We start from the raw sequence: 17,519 nt of genomic DNA, 5'->3' as shown, positions 1-17,519 counted from the left end.
AAAGATGCTGATGAAACATCAGCATGTTCTATGGCAATCCTGCTGCTACAGGAATGCGGGGAGGAATTATTTGTGGTGCTGCACCTCACTAAGAATTGTGGTAGTTAGGGATAAATACAAAACAATGAAATGGCATTTAATACAACACACAATGTACTGCACAGGTCTGTCCCCCACATGTCCAAAATTAGCACAGCATTTGTGTACTGATACAGTCACTATACCACAATGTGTACAAGCTTAATTCTGGCTGATTGGGACTTCTCTACGGGATTGTGTGATACGAAAGATTAATACCCAGTCACACCCCAAGCACCAAATTTTGGCTGAGAAAATGAGATTCCATCTCTGTCACCTAAGAGTGCACTCTCTTGGGGGAAGAAAGGTACTTCAGAGACAAGACACACACTTTATCAGATGTTGAACCAAATAATCCCTGCATCTCCTGAGATGTCTGTGCAGTAAGGGGACAGTGGTTCATCATACAACTGACACTGTTCCCAGCAGCTGTATGATGCCTGGAGAGAGCTGGACATGCAACAGGTACTTTTAGTTCATTAGTTTTATCATCATTACTTATGTCCAAAAAATGCAAAGAATTTTGTACATTTATAAATATGTTCTAGTTGAGGATGCTTAATAGCCACTGTCTTGTGGTAGCAGCATGGTGCTATCAGAACCAGCCAACAAAGATGCCAGCTCAGATATGACTGCAGAGCAATACAGTGCCAGCAGTGAAATCAGCAATACTGCAGGGAAAAGGACCATGTTACAACGTCAACAAATGTGCTGCTGAACAAGGCTAAGCCGCTAAGTGGTGAACTGATGAGATTGTCCAGAAGCTAAACAACGTAATTGTAAAATCCAGCAATACAGGCTGGAAGACAAATTCACCCCTGGCAGAAGCAGCTGCAATCTCACTGACTTCAATGCATGCACTTGTGCTTGTGGTGAATGTGGTCCCAAGGTGCTCATTAACACATGTGCACATGCACCCCAATCTAACAGTTCCTGCTAACTCAGCCAACTTCTAAAACCAGGGCCAGGAGATTTAAACAAGTGTGGTATACCAAGACACACCAAATGCAAGTTATTCTCCTGGGGATACCCAATGGTTTCCTGGAAAAACAAACCAACCAAGGAAAAAAGGCAGAGTAGCCCATACATGTGACCTTGCCAGACCACAAGGTGGCAGGAATTGCACTAGCTCTGATGTCTCAGCAGCCAACCCAAGAATCAGATCCATCACAGGATGGTGGCACCTACATTTTGCTACCACTGTCAGCAACAAAGTTACTGCAGCCCTATCTTCCCTCAGAATAACAATATAGCAACCACTCCATACAAGAGGTGAGGGGGAGAAAACCTACCATTAAAATGCCTGAAGGTCTATAAATATTAGAAAGACAAGGTGGATGAGGTAATATCTTTTATTGGACCAGCTTCTGTCGGTGAGACAAGCTTTTGAGCTCTCCTGCAACAGATATGGCTACAACTACACTGCCAACAAGTATTAAAGACAATAATTAAGTCAACTAGTAAATGTTTAACTCTCATATTAGAAGGCAGGGAAGAGAAAGAAAATCCAGAGTACTTCTGCTCCTCAGATCCAGAAGTCAGCACCTGTCCTCCCTTGTCCCCATGATTTCAGAGTGCACACAGACCAATGACTAAGCACTTGACCATTGCAACTCATTCTAACATACAAAGTATTTTAAGCGTATCCCCTCCAGCAAGTAATCTGGCTTCAGGACTATGCACTGAATCAAGGCTCACTCAACTCTGGACATTTGGATCACTGGCTGCACAAGGTGAAGGGCTAAAGAGTTCTCCCTGAAAAATGCACTAGAGCAGAGGTTGAGGAGGAAGATACCATTCCTTACTCCACTTCCATCCCAGCACCTCTCCACACATCTGGCTTTGTTGGGCAACAGACCATAGAAGCAAGGTAGGGTGTTTCCTGAGGGGGAGGCACCTGAAAACAGATGGCAGCCTGTAAAACTGAATCAACCGCTGCAGATAAGAGCTCAGAATGAGCCACTCTATAAAAATAGATTCTGTTTAGCACCACTTGTCTCCCCTCAGCCTGTGCTCTCTTCAGAGGCCCTTTAAAATCTCCCCTGGCATTTCTGGAAGGTAAAGGTCAGGCAAAGGAAAAGCCCAGGAGGAACCGCCACCTCTCAGCTGGCTTTGTTAGCAATGTCTTCGCCCTTTTGTTTGTTTTTTAAAAGCCCAACTTAGAAGGAACCTGTAGAGAGACAAGGTAGGTGAGAGAATAGCTTTTATTGGACCAAACTTCTGTTGGTAAGAGACAAGCTTTTGAGCTACACAGAGCTCCTCTTCAGGCCACCGCCTGAAAGATTCAAGGACACTGCAGCACAGGGCTCCCTTCTCTGACTGCAGGTAGCCTTGTTCCCCAGAACCTTCCCCAAGCCATTACCCTTTCTGTTCAAATCTCTCCTAACACTAATTCTTTCACAAGCAAGTCAACTATTTAATACAAACACAACATGTAATTCAGCACTCTGGAATTGCCCATGACCTCACTGAGTAACCACATCATCTTTTCGTTGTTTTGGCTCTATAGATTGGGAGCTCTTTGGGGAAGTGACCTTGGTCTTGCTATATTACTAGTCATGCAAAGTATCTAGTTCGCTTTTGGGAACCAAATTTGCAAGTTAACATCTGCAAAGTTCAAGCTGCAGCATAAAACTGACCAGCCGAGTGGCTCCGTATTAGGAGCAATCAGTATCTCTCCAGTTTATTCAGTCAAAAGGACATCCTGAATTTTGTTTCCATCTGATTTTAACTGATTCATTTCAGTTAACTCAGAGCCTTTCCCCTTGGGGAAAAAGATTCTAGAGGTTTAAATTGAATCATCTGTTTAATTTTTTCTGAGCTTTGTTTGGTCACTACTGAGAATTAACATACAGGCACCACTCATTCAGCTTCAGGCTCTGCCTTTACAGCATAGAGAGAGTAAATACCAGTTAAAATACCTTTAAAAGGAACATTACTACTGATATTTTTAAAACTGATATTAAGCCTGCAAGCTAAGCATTTTAGGCACTGCTGTCAATTTAAACCAAAGCTGCTACAATTGTGGATCTGTCCAAATAAGACATCAAGTGACAGAACTGTCCAATTCCCTAGGAAAGCTCTTCCAATGTTTAATTACCTGCACTTAAAATGTAGACCTTATTGCTAGTTTGAATTCGTCTACCTTTAACCTCCAGCCACAGATGTCATTATGCCTTTGTCTGCAAAATTAAAGAACCCACTACTATCAAATCTTCTCCCCAAGTACATCCCTCAGAGATGATCTAAGTACAGTCTACAATCTAAACTGATTGGTAAACAGAAAATGAAAGATTCTATTGTCCCACCAATCCAGTCCCCACTTTTCCACATTTTAACCCTAAGGACACAGTTCTTCTAGCTGAGAACAACCAACAAGACAACCCCTTTGCTTGTCAGTACTGCTTTGAGACAGATTTTGAACAGAATACGTTCCGAGAAACTGATCTCACGGTGAAAGTTTGTGGCTTTATTACCAATTCAGTCACCCAGAACTACAACTACAAAGACAGCTTCAATATAGCAGATGTACATGTGAATATGCAGGAAGATACAGAGCAAAATAAAGGGTTTGGAGGAAGGCATCAGGCATTTGGTACATGGAGAGAAGTTAAAATGAGGTCACACCCACCCACCCCTGCAGCAAAACGAAGACGGTTTCCCAGACACAGCATTAGCCAGGTGGTGGAATATTCACTTTTCAATCACTCTTGCCAAGATGGGAATTCAGATTTCCCTGCTACACCCAACTAGGTTTAGGGTTACCATCGGCAGCAGTCTCTCGCCATCAGGAGAGTTCACAGGCCAGTGAACCTTGTGAACAAGCCAGGGAGAACTACACACACCATCACTGCACTAGATGCACTGTGAAAAGGTACAGATTGTACTAAGAGTTTGGAGGCCTACTTTAAAGGCTTGTGTTGATTGCAGGACTCTGCTCTCACCTGCCTTCTCCGTCTGGCTGGGAGGTTTACTTGTTCAATTTGACCAAACTCAGTCTTTAACACTTGTGTTAAGTTTCAGGATTTGATTTTTGCTTTCACTCAACCTCATGGTATAGGGCCATCTTATTTCAGGCCAATTGCAGAAGGGCTAACTAGGCTTTAGGTAGTTACTGGAGTCTGGCAGTCTATATGGGTCTCAATTCACGTTTACAGTATAAACATTGTGGGAGGAGAATGGATGTGTGTACAGAGAAGGGTCAGACACCCACATTCCCTGCCATTTCAGGAAACCACAGGGAACTGAACTAGTCAATTGTGCAATTTTGTAATCTTCATTCTCCTATGAGGAAACTGCTCAGTTAACCTGTCACCATTCACTGGAAGCCATTTGACTGACTGAGGACAGTTTGCTGTGCTGCTGGCTTGTTAATCGATCTTGATGTCCAGTCTCTTATTAGCAATGACTTTACATCCTTCCTGCCCTCTGTGTACAGTAAAATGGATTGCCCCAGGTGAGTGTCACTAAATAAAAGCTGAGAAGCACCAGAGACCCATTACTTACCTTGAATGCTCAACATCTGTCCTAGCTTCAGTGCAGCTCCCCGCACTTTGCACAGAGTTCTCACAATTCTTTCTGCATTGGCCTCCGACAGAAAGGGGCTGGAATCCATAACTGCTTTCTTTCCTGAGGATGGGAAGAGAGATTAAAATACTTTATGGATCCCAGTGTGATGGACTGTGCCATCAATGACCTCACCCCACCACATCATCCTATTTTACCCTACACCCCCTTCTCTCAAGAAATCAACATACCTATTTATCCACCATCCAGCATAAGGCCATTCCCAGAACACCTCAGAGAGGCAGCTTTGAGGCACGTGTGACAGTCAGGGTCCAGACACCCCAAGGGGGAGAACAGGGGGTCTGAACCCCCAAAAGTAAGCAATTGTATCAACTGGTTGTATACAATGGTATTGTATACAAAAATATGTTAAGTACAGTCTTATGAAAGCCTGTAATGCTTTGAGCTGGCTGGTCATTATGAGATTATACAGTTATGGTTATGAATGTATGCATGTAAATATATAAAGGAAACTAACTGTGGTGCAACTATCTCACAACAAGGTGGTGAAGGAATCAGACAGGGAGGGGTAACCTAAGCCCAGCCGGTTGTTTACATGAAACCAACTTCAAGTACCCCTCCATTGTCCAGCCCAGAAAAAGATAATGGTTAACCGTTTGTGTTAATGGAAAGACAAAGAAACTGGAATTCCCCTCACTCTGAATAACCAGGAGTCACAATGCCAAGACAAAAAAGTTATTTTAAAAGAACAGGCTTGTGAGATTTTGTATCCAGAAACTGAGGAGCAGCTTCTAAGCAGAGAACTGTTCCTGATTCCCTCTATAACAAAGAGGCATGCAGGGAAACTGTTCAAAGACAATAGGTAATTTATATTAGAAAAGAGAATGTTTCATATTAAAGTATAAAGCCTGAGGTTGCATCTTTATGTTTCTTTTCTGTGTAACCTGCATATGCTCTCCCTTATTTAATCTTCGAACCTGTGATTTTTCTATTAAATAAAACTTTATTTTTACCCCCAGCTGGTTTCCAGTGTGCAAACTGCATGGAGTGTGCACGGCAAAGTGAACTGATAACCAGGAGCTGTTTTCACACCTTCAGCGCTGACAAACCAGAGGGGGAAAAGTCCAAGTGTCTGGTAGTTAAGAGCTTGGGGTAGATGGATTTGGGGAGACTTGGGACTGGAAGGACTGTTGGGGGCAGCCTGCAAGGAGTAAGTGAGCTGGCGGAAGCCAGGGTGAGACTTGTACTTGTAGGCTGGCTATGGAGTCAGGGCTGAGCCACAGCAGCACAGCATTAAGGCACCCGAAGTTACAAGGCAGGCGGTGACAGAACCCGTTACTGGTCTGGGTGATCCCAAAACTTCACAGGGTACAAGTGCGCAAAGGCAAATATGGGCCTTGTTAAAAGTCCAGTGGTGCTTTATGAGACAGGCGAAGGCCACACCACAAAGCTGTGCCAATCCACCTGCACCCTCACCAGCACACCTCCCCCTGATATTGCCATCAGGAACAGAGCAGAGACACAGTTGGCATCCGCTAGGATTAGTGAACAGCAGAGACTGTCAACCTTTTCTCTTCATTTGGGATCTAGACCAGGTTAGAACAAAATGCCCATGCAAGCTGATCCAATTATGCATCAGATACAACAGCAGAACAAAGTCTGTCCCCACCCTATATGATTAAGTAATTTGCAAGGGATGACAATATGTACCTACTTGCAGCTTTAACTTCCTTTCAACTAAGAAAAACTGCAGCTCAATTTCAGCTCTGTGGGGATTGGTTAAGGTGCTGTTATTGGGGTCACTCACTCAGTGATGTTCACTGCAAAGGGTTCCTTAGTCAGCTGCCTGCTGTCATTCCAGGGATTGGTGACTATGCAGGATGTTTCAGTTCCACCTACTTTTCACCCCAAGCTGCTTTTTATTTTAAGACTCCAAAATTCTTGAATTCATTTGATTCACTCTACAACATGCATTTTATTCTATTGGAGATGTATTCCTCCATTCCTGGGCTGCTGGACACCAGAATGATTTAGGAGGAGGAATGTCTTCCAGCCACTATGGTGCCAGTTCCTTTACCCATTTACTTGTGGGGGCCAGCTTAGCCATCCCCTAACTGGGGACTCGAGCTTTAATTTCTGTCACTTCTACTATGCTTTTTAAACAGAGCAACAGCTCAAGCTGGTTAAGAGCCCACTGTTCTGTCTGAATTTAAGACCCATTCCTCTACAGATAAGCCAAATCCTGCTGGTCTTACTCCCACAATTACACCAGTATTAAAGCAAGTAGGATTAGGCCCAATGTCAACATGATTCACCTCCCCCACAGTGCAGGCAAAACCTGCTACTGGACAGGCTCACCTGCCTTCAGTTCATTACAACTAGTTGCTACAAACCATGAGAACACTCCTCCTTTAAAGGGGAGAGGGGAGAAGGAGGGGGAGATAGTGGCTTAAAGGCTCAAGTCATAGTCCCCAAGTTTCCTTCCAGAGGCCAAAAGATGCTAAGAAGGAGCAGCTCTGTCTAGGACATCGAGACCGGGAACACAGGGTCTGCAATGGCTCCGGCCAAACTTGTCTACTTCCATGAGAGCACAGCCACCTGTCAGCGTGATGGACTGTGCCAACAAGGATCAAAGGGTAACCTACCACTCAAATCTCCTACAGCCAAGCCACAGACAGGTTTGTTATAGTGAAGTACTGCAAGTCAAGTTTGTAACATTGGGCTGTGCACAGAGCTACAAAAGCTCTGTGATGTCACCGCCTCTCCTCCCTGAGAATGAGTTGTTTGTTTAGACAACACTGACTGCACATGGAATATGAACACACCACACCAATTTTGGACAGGAAGGAATTACATGAGCACAATGGTGGGAGAGAAGAGGGAGAAAACAGACTTACCAGCTGCTGAATCCAAAACAGAGTACAACCTACTCAGGGTACTATGTAATGACAGCAGGTGAGAGGCTTTTCCCCCAGTGCTGAGCAAAGGTAACTAGATGGAGGAGGGAACCCAGGCTTGCTGGAGGAGAGGTGAGATCCAGACACATTTGGCTGTTCCATAATGAACTCTGCTGAGTTAATGTGGTTTGGTACGAACTTTTTCACTGGAGTGTCCAGTTTAGAAGAAGCTAGAACTGGGTCTCAAACCTGCACCTGCTATCCAAATGCACAGGCACTTGCACAATCAGAGTCAGCTACATTCCCTCACATAGCCCTGGTCAACATGCCTAAGGCCCACAAAGAGTGGCTGCTGAAGACAAAGGCGCAAGTGGTCAGGATCAGAATTCCCCTTATGCGGTGCATAAATGTTGGCAGGCAACATGCTCATGGAAGGTGCCTGGCACTGCCCTCTTCTGGACTCTGCAGCTCCCACTTCCATTGGCTGTTTCTGGTGTTGCCAGGTGAGGAGGCGGGGACTTCTTCAGCCCCCCACCCCAACAGAGTAAGTGTGGAAGGGTGCATGTGTGGAGGACATGGAATGAAAGGAGTGACTAGAGGAGCAGATTGAACAGGGAAGAGAACAGAGTGGGGGAGGGGCAGAAACCAGGCTCAGATTTAAATTGGGGCTTATGCAGTCATTTGTCGCATGCCCTGGAAGAGTTAGAAGAGAACATTGCTCAGGATCCTGGTTTCAAGGAGTCTCTCCTGAAAGACAGCAGGGTCTCCCGGACCTGCCCAATCCAACAGGGTTTAGATTAGTTTTGAAGTTTTTTTTAAATCTGCTTTCGAACAAATTTGAAATATCTCCCTGTTCCCTTCACCTCCCAAAGATTACTGGCTTTTGACTGTCCCTGCCAGAAAGCTTTTCTAAATCAGCAGCCATGAGGGTAGGAAGGTAAATAATCCAGCACACAAGTGGCTCAAAACCACAACAGTTGAACCATGAAAACTGAATCATCCCTGTGTCTGTCTGAATCTCACCCTTTCCTATCTCTCTCTCTCTCACAGAGACACACACACACACACACACACACACACCCTTCTGCATATAGCAGGCTAAGAAACCAGTTAATGATTAAGGTGGTTCCAAGAAGCTAATAAACCCTAGTACCTTAAAAACAACCTTATCAGAGAAAGAAAAATTCCCAACAATAGCACTCCATCATTTCCTCCTGGCACGTTTCTCCCCAACAAATAAAAACCACACAAACACTAACCTGAACGTAAGTCACCCTTGTCATTAGCAATGAAGTGTTGCCTGTTTATGCACTGTGCTAAAAATGGACATAGCCCAGAAGGTGACTTGAAAAAGGGAGATAGTTTATGTGAACAGTAGTTGAAAGGGAATCACTGGCACAAGAGGGAAAAAAAACAGGCTTAAAGGGATGACTGAATAAATTTCATGGAATACACCCCTCAAGCCAGTTCAGTTCATACATAGGCAAAATGGTAGAGGTAGGCTAGCTCTTCTCAATGACAGAAATAACCCTTTACTCTTATACACAGCTTTTCATCTCTAGATCTCAAAGCATGTCAAAGATTGTGAGCATCTTCACCCTTGTTTCATAGATAGGAAAATGCAGAGGAAAGTCTGGGGCAGAGACAGGAAGACAACACAGAGTGCCCAAGAACTCTAAAACCACCATTCCAACTCCAGAATTAGCCCAGCCTCCTCCAAATTTAAGTTGGTCTCAGCTGCATAACTGCTCAGTCTTGACGCACCCCAACCGATCACTGCTGATTTTTTCCTTACAATTCAATTGTTATCCATTTTTAAATCAGACTGTTCCCCCAGAACAAGTCACTGCACAGAATGCTTTGGGTTTTTTTGAGGACTGTCTGCTTTGCATCAGCTTTGGGACATGGGGACACAGCCTAGAACTTAGCTATGCTATCATTCCCTCCATTTTAAGGAGGAGGGCATTTCTAGAGACAAAGTTCAGCTCACCACTGACTACCTGAGAAAAGCTGATGCTTCTCTTTTAGGCAGAGAGCCACAACAGGCTCTTTGTTTGCCCAACACCTAGTACGATGAAAGCACCATTGTAATATTAAGCCATTAATAAAGTTAAATTGACCTTGAAGACAAGGTCTCCTCTGCCAGCAATGGAGGGTATTTGTCTGGAGGCGGGGTTTCTTTTTTTTTATTCCTGAAAACTTTGTTCCAACACCTATGTCAGCCTTGTGCTTTAAATACACATTCTAAATAATACACACACTGTGCAGCGATAGCGAGACTACTGCGAAGGTCAGCGGTGACCCAAGGGGCTATTTTTAATTTCCAACTTGATAAAGACAGTGAAACTCGTCCATGCTCCATAATGGAAATAATGTTATTCCCTTTTTAGAAGAGCCAAGACTTTATTTATAAAGTGGTTCCCTTAAAGTTAAAGGGATTGCAGCATTAAAGCCTGGAGTCCCTCACGGTCTACTGCTATAACTAGGGTTTCAGCAGTAGAGCGCATCAGTATGGGCATCAGGAGGCAGATAGTGCCTTTGTCAGCACAAATTCACGGTTCGAGGGAAAAAGTGACTCCTTTGCTGAGTCCCCAGACCCTACACATCCTAACCTACAACACACACACAGAAAGAAAGGGTTTGAGGAGAATGTGAGAGATGGAACAGGAAAGAAGGGCTAAGAAACCAAGAACAGATAAGGGTGTGAAAAAATATAGAGTACAGCTCAGCTAAAGAGGTTAGCACAGCTCCTAAATCCGTGTTCTCAACTTGCGGACTGCAGGCCGCTTGCGTCCCAATCAGCACAGAATTGCAGCCCATGGGACATCCTCTTGGCCATACAAGTAGTACTGGATGAGGCCCACAATGGAAATAGGTTGAGAACCACTGAACTAAATCAGTCAGAATGGGGGCAGAGATCATGTGTGACCCAAACACATGGAGTAAATGGACAGGGTTACTAGTGGTGGGAACATAGCAAGATATGAATATAAAAAAGGAAACAGACTGGCAGGTGGCAAGATCTTTAGCCCAAGCAGTACTGGCCTCTGACCTGGAATCCAAGAAACCGGTATGGAGACATTTTAGAGTCACTTTTCTGATCATTAATCATTTACATTATAGTTGTGCCTAGAAACACAACCAGGATCGAGTCCCATTTCACTGCGTACTGTCAACACAGTGGGAGACAGTCAATGCCTGGAAGACAAGACACACAGGGCAAAAGGAGAAGAGGAACAGAAAGGTGAAAGGACTTCCTGAAAGTCACACAGCAGATCTATGGAAGAGCCAAGAGTAAAACCCAGATCTGTGGATGCCTGGTCCGAATGCCCTACTCACTAAGTATCGCCACCTTATTCTATCACTGCATTTTCCATCAAGGCCTGTTTAAGACACCCTCACAACTATCAGTACTTGGCTCAAACTACAGAGCAGGCTATGGACTGTGCATTTAGAAATTACAAGTAATACAAGAAGAGTTTTGTTAAAAAACCCTCAAGTGCAGTTTCTTCACGCTGCAGAAATGTATCGATTTCTCTTTTAAAAAAATCCCTTCCCCTTCTCATTTTAAGGAACAGGTTCAAAGCTCATTATCTCCAGCAAGTTTCATAATTCTGCAATGTTTATGTTTTCACTTTGGCAAGTGCCCAGCTAGCAGGTACCCGGCAAGGAGAAAAATATAAACAAACAGCAGTGCAATCCCTCCTCAGTTAAAGATGGAGATAGTCTCCATCTCACAGCACATATGAGCAACTTGACTGACAAGGTGTGGAGTGCTGCAAGCAAAAGCCTTCAAGGATTCTGCAAGCCAAGCTAAATTTGTTCACATATATTCCAGATAGTGCCAGTGTGCAATGTAGGTCAGAGCAACCAAAAACTAAACCTTGCAGACAGATGTTGCTTCCACAGGGCAAGGACTCCCAGGACTTTGCATGAGGCTTTGGTTTTTGATTTGTCATGTTTTTTGTAGGTTTTTAAAAAAAAAAAACTTTCTATAGAGAGGAAAGCAGGAGAAGATGCAATGAGAGATTTACAGATGGAAAGTGACCACCATACCATGGGGAAATTTGCTATAGCCTGTCCACCCTGTCTCCAAGAGATTGGCCCATCATCACACTGTAGCATCAGCTGACTGGACAGGGATTCAATCTCAACACTCATCAACATTCTCCTAGGTCCAACCAGCATAACAATATCGGGGGATATTAAAAGGAAAAAACACAGAGCCCTCACAGATTTAAATATGCACTTCAAAGCAAAGCCTCTGAACTAGGAGCACTTTGGCTTCATTTCCTGTGCTTATTCTACCAGTTAAGAAGCTTAAGAGGAAACCAGCAGAGAGAGGGTTAAGTAGGAGGTCAGAACATATTGGGTATGCCAGGCAGAGCAGCAAGTGCCTCCTAGCAGGACAGAAAGGGATTTACACTGGGAAAGAAGCATTTACAGCATCATACTGATGTCACTACAGTCAATCACAGTAAGAACAATATAGTAGTGAGAGGTTGCCCATTGTACCCAACACACTGATAGCATAGCAGATGCATTCAGTAGTACTGGAGTGGAGGATAAATCCAGGCCTTTGTAACAGCACAGCATTGTGTGCCATATTGATGTGTCTCTATGCAGCCTCTCCCGCTATAAGAGATACATTTCCCTCCGCACCAATTCATACAAGCTTCAGACGCTTGTGCTGATTTTCCAGAAACAAGGAGTTGACAAGATTCGCTTGTATCTGAGACTCTTGGCATGATGGACAAAGCCTAGACTGAGCCACCTGAAATGGGGATGGAAGTCACTGCTCCACCCACCCACCCTCAAACCAGACCATTAGGCGCTGAATGCCCCAGCATCTAGGCTATGTGAAGCATTTAGTACACTTTGTACTTGATTCAGCCCTGTGATATGCTGGTACAAGGCCCAAAGACAAAGTAGTTCATGACACCTGCTCTACCTCATGGCTTGCAGCCAGGTAACAGAACCAAAGATCAGCAGCACTTGCCAGACAGGCGGTAAGGCTAGTGTACGTGCTGATTAATGTGCAGCTCCTAGGCAAGCTACATCAGTGATGTCTCTGTGAAGACTAAGCTGCAGTTAGCCATGCCCTGACTTCAGTGGAATTCCTCCAGGTGCTAGCACAAACACTGCACTGGATTCCACCCCTCAAAGAGTACAGTTTCCTCCCTTTGGTTCAGGAGGGTGTGGTTTGCAAAAAACACCTCCCCTTCCTAACCAGAAATGGCAATATCTGAAAGATTTAAGAAGTGATCAACTCTGTTTAAAAGCCAAAGTAGAGACAATTGAATGCATCACAAGAAATGACCACAGCTCCGTGGGCAACTATCTGGTCTCGGTTTCTCAGATGTGGCTTTGGGCAAATGCTACTGCAGAAACTCCTTGTGTCAATGCTTACAAGCCCTCTCACCCCCCATCACTGTGGTTATCTGAACACTCTTCAAAAGAAGGCATCTATGTTGCATATGATCAGCATCAATGACATTGGAATCAGGCACTATCTGGAAAAGATGCAGGGTCTGAAATGATGCCATGTTTATCGTGGTTGCAGTTGTGCAAGATGCAAGTAATTGCTATTGCTCTGTGTGCACTGCAATCAGAAGTCTCTCTCGCTGCACCTCCATGTTATCAATTTCACAACCCCTCACTGCACAGAGAAAGCGAACTACCTCTCAACCTGAGTAACAGCCAGGCTCTGGAAGGAAAAGCAGAAGCAGCAGCCTAACAAAAAAAGGGACTTTTTTTGCCCACCCCCCAACACGAGAGTAAAATACAATGACAAGGGAGTCAATCCTCTGAACCTGGACTCTACTTGTGACTAACTTCATGGGCTGCTTGAGAGGGAGGTCAGGAAAACTTTGGAGGCAATAGAGTGGAGTTCCATGTTGTCTCATTAAGCTTAGAAAGGGAGAGACTATAATAGAAGAGTATCAGAGGTCCCTTAACAAGGCACATGGTAGAATTGGTATTTATCCCCACACAGTGACAATCCTGGCCATCCTCATGGGGAGTTTCAAAGCACCTCAATTAGATTGAGCAAGGGAAGTTAAACAATGGACCCAGAATAAAAGGGCCTGGAAACTCTGTCCTCATCTCCCCCCACCACCTCTCCTTTCTGACAGTCTCTGTATCTGATTCACCTTTGGGTCAGGTAAGGATCAGATATTGTGGGAGCGAGCTTACGATATGACCCCAGGGTTGACCCACTGCACAAAGCCTGCAATGGTTAGAAGCATTTCCCTTATCTAACTTACTCTGTAACCTTCACCTCAGTGACAGATGGTTAGCCAGACACCAAGGTAAGGCAAACAGAAGAGCTATTTATGGCAAAACAAGAACATGGCATTTCTCTTATGTTTTTAATATTAAAATGGAAGAACTGGGAGAGAAGTCCAAAGAAAGTTTTGTTACCATGGATCTCTGACCTGCTTTAAACTCCTTAAACATGCCACAAAATCAGATAAGGAATATGAATTTGTTTAACTGCTTAGAGGCCATCAGGCTGCTGTATTAGTTTGTAGATCCCCTGTACAAAATAATTCCTTCTAGAGCCATGCAGAATCCAGCTAGGATGTGGGTGCTTTCCATGTGACAGCCAGTAGCCAACTGCCCTTGATAAGAAGTCTACCTTATTGAAACTGCCAGTGCTGCACAAGAACAAACAAATCAAACCTGGTTGTGGAAGCCTTCCCCTCTTCACCCTCACCTCCCTCCCCATGTGATCAGATGTTTACTTTCCAATTCTATCACTTTAAGAGGCAGACAGTGCTGAGGTTGGGGATGAAGAGATTCAACTCCATGAGACAGTGTCATACTACAGGATGCTCGTTCAGGACATATGGAGGATCCATATAAACAAGCCTTCAGAAGGGCTGGGGGGAGGCACTGAGTTCTGAGTCTAATAATCTTTGATACCATCCTCTCTCCAGATGTGCACATCTAGGCCATTTCTAAATCTCATCCTCTTCCTCTGGTACACCTTTAAATATCTGGCCTCTTCACTGCCCACAACACTAGCATGGACCCTGGTCCTCATTTCCAATTTTTACTGAAACCTTATCTCTGACTTCCTCACACTCACTTTGCCCCACTCAGTTCAAAAATATTACTGATAACCTCATCCTGGCCTGTTCTGACCAGGTTATTGCTTCTCTCAATCTCTGCACTGGCTCCCTCTGCACCACACAAATACAAGCTTCTTGTTTGCCATCTTCAAGAACCTTTACAGCTTAGTCCCCATCTACTCATTTGCTCTCAGTTTCTTATTGCATCACTCTTCCTGTCCCCTCCCCAGATCAAATTATCTGCCAGCAATAGCAGCCTCCAGAGAGACCACTTGTGCGAGTGGAAGGACCTGCTGAGGTGGTCCACCAGTGCGTTCTGGAGCCCAGAAAGAAAGGAAGCAACCAGATGAATGGAGCGGGCTATGCAGAATTCCCACATCCGAATGGCTTCCTGGCAGAGGGGAGGAACGGGCCCCCCTCCCCCATGCTTGTTGATGTAGAACATGGCTGTGGTGTTGTCTGTGAGAACTGCCACACAACGACTGCACAGTTGCACCTGGAAGGCTCGGCAAGCAAGGCACACTGCCATCAGCTCCCTGACGTTGATATGGAGGGATAGCTCGGACTGAGACCACAGGCCCAGAGTCTGAAGGTTCCCCAGAGGTGTGCCCCACCCCATAGCTGACGCATCTGTGACCAGGGACAAGGAAGGCTGGGGGCTGTGGAAGGGGCCTCGCTCGCACACCACTCCGGGGTCGAGCCACCCGCGGAGGGAGGCGAGGACCCGCTCCGGGACAATGACCACCAAATTTAGGCTGTTGCACCCTGAGCGGTAGACCGAGGCGTGCCATGCTTGTAGTGGCTGGAGCCGGAGCCTGGTGTGCCGGGTCATGTACGTACATGAAGTCAAGTGGCCACGGAGACTCAAGCTGTCGAGGTCAGGAATCGCTGAAGGCCTCAAATGATGCCCACGATAGGTTGGAAACGGGAGTTCGGCAGGAGGGCCTGCGCCTGAACAGAGTCCAGGACCGCCCCGATGAACTCTATCCTCTGGGTTGGTTCCAGGGTCGACTTCGCTACATTGAGGAGACCCAGATGTTGGAACGTATACCTGATCAGGCGGAGATGGAATTGCACCTGCTCTCTGGTGCAGCCCCGAAGCAACCAGTCGAGGTAGGGATACACCTGCACCCACCGTCGATGGAGGAAGGCAGCAACAACCGACATACACTTGGTGAACACTTGGGGGGCTGTGGAAAGGCTGAATGGAAGGGCCGTAAACTGGTAATGTTCATGGTTGACCACAAAGTGCAGGAAGCGCCTGTGCGCCAGACGAATCACTATGTGGAAGTACGCATCCTTCATGGGATGATTTAGTCGGGAATTGGTCCTGCTTTGAGCAGGGGATGGGACTAGATGACCTCCTGAGGTCCCTTCCAACCCTGATATTCTATGATTCTATGTCGAGGGCGTCTCCAGGATCCAGGGAAGGTATAATGGTGCCCAGGGAGACCACGCAGAACTTCAACTTTACCATGAACTTGTTAAGCCTGTGCAGGTCCAGAATGGGCCAGAGGCCCCCTTTGGCCTTAAGAAATATCGAGAGTAAAACCGCTTGCCCCTTAGTTCCGATGGTACTTCCTCTACCACTCCCATGGCGTGGAGCACCTGAACCTCCTGAATTGCTCGTGAGACGGTCCCTGAAGAGGGATGGGGAAGGGGAGTAGGAGGGCAGGAAACAACAGAATTGGAAAGAGTATCCCACTTCCACCGTGCGAAGAATCCAGCAGTCCAAAGTTATTTGGGACCATGCACGGTGAAAGTGGGATAAATGATTCAAAAAGGGCGGGGAAGGATCCAGGGATAAGTCTGGTACGCTGTCCTCGGGCGTCCCTTCAAAAGGCCTGTTTGGATCCCGTCTATGGCTTGGTCAGGCCCTGGCCTTGCCCAGACGGGAGGTTGGAGGGCTTCCTCCTGCCATTCCGCCCCCGCCACCTGTAAAAGTCCTGCTGCGGCCGAGGAGGGTAGGAGTGCTACTGTGGTTGTTGGGGCTTGAAGTGCATACCCAGGGACTTCATGGTCACCCTCGAGTCCTTAAGGCTATACAGCCTAGAGTCAGTTTGCGCCACGAACAGGCCCTCCCCGTCAAAGGGCAGGTCCTGCAGCATTTGCTGAACCTCCGGGGGCAGGCCAGAGGCTTGCAGCTAGGAGGTGCGCCTCATGGCAATCCCCGAGGACAAGGTACACGCAGTTGAGTCTGCAGCGTCCAGTGAGGCCTGTAAAGAGGTCCGTGCCACCATCTTGCCCTCGTCAACAAGGGCCTCAAACTCCTCCCTGGACTCAGGAAGCACAAGCTCCTTGAACTTCAGCATGGAGTTCCAGGAGTTAAGTTGTAGTGGCTCAGGAGTGCCTGCTGATTGGCAATCCGGAGCTGGAGTCCACTCATTAAGTGCACATTGCGGGAAAACAAGTCCAGCTGCTTGGCGTCCTTCAACTTGGGGGTTGGGGCCGGTGCCCGTGCCTCTCCTTCTCATTCACAGCGGCAACCACCAGCGAGCATGGCGGCAGGTGCATGAACAAATAGTCATATCCCTGCGAGGGAACAAAGTATTTATGTTCGACCCCCTTGGCCATAGGGGGAATGGAGGCCGGGGTCTGCCAGGTGATTTTGGCGTTCGTCTGGATGGTCTTGATGAGGGGTAGGGCCACACTCGACGGATCTTCTGGGGCCAAAATGTCCACCACCAGGTCCTCTGATTCCACCACCTCCTTGGCCTGCAGGTTTATGTTGCGTGCTACCCTACGCAGGAGGTCCTGATGAACACAGATCTATGGGGGGCGGCCCAGAGACAGAGGTGCCTGCCACAACCTAGTCAGCATCCTATATCTAAGCAGACTCCCATTTCCTTTTAGGAATACTGAGCCTCCAGTTACAAAAGCCAGGATTTCAAGGATGGTGGTCAGAACTAAAGGGCAAGAGTCAGAAAGATGCTCAGCTCCA

At 46.2% G+C, this 17,519-nt stretch overlaps 1 protein-coding gene across 1 annotated transcript in view; it reads right to left on the bottom strand.

Annotated features, from left to right (window-relative positions):
- COQ8A (coenzyme Q8A) overlaps positions 1 to 17,519 on the bottom strand; it is a 72,828-nt gene that overhangs the window by 16,928 nt on the left and 38,381 nt on the right. The window contains exon 6 of the mRNA XM_054021727.1: positions 4,585 to 4,707. Coding sequence (XP_053877702.1) covers positions 4,585 to 4,707 — 123 coding nt within the window. The remainder of the gene's footprint in view (positions 1 to 4,584; positions 4,708 to 17,519) is intronic.

The sequence above is a fragment of the Malaclemys terrapin genome, chromosome 3, assembly GCF_027887155.1.
Source record: "Malaclemys terrapin pileata isolate rMalTer1 chromosome 3, rMalTer1.hap1, whole genome shotgun sequence".
Lineage (NCBI taxonomy): Eukaryota > Metazoa > Chordata > Testudines > Emydidae > Malaclemys > Malaclemys terrapin.
Note: the sequence above shows the minus strand (reverse complement) of the source record. Positions and strands in the feature narration are given on the sequence as shown.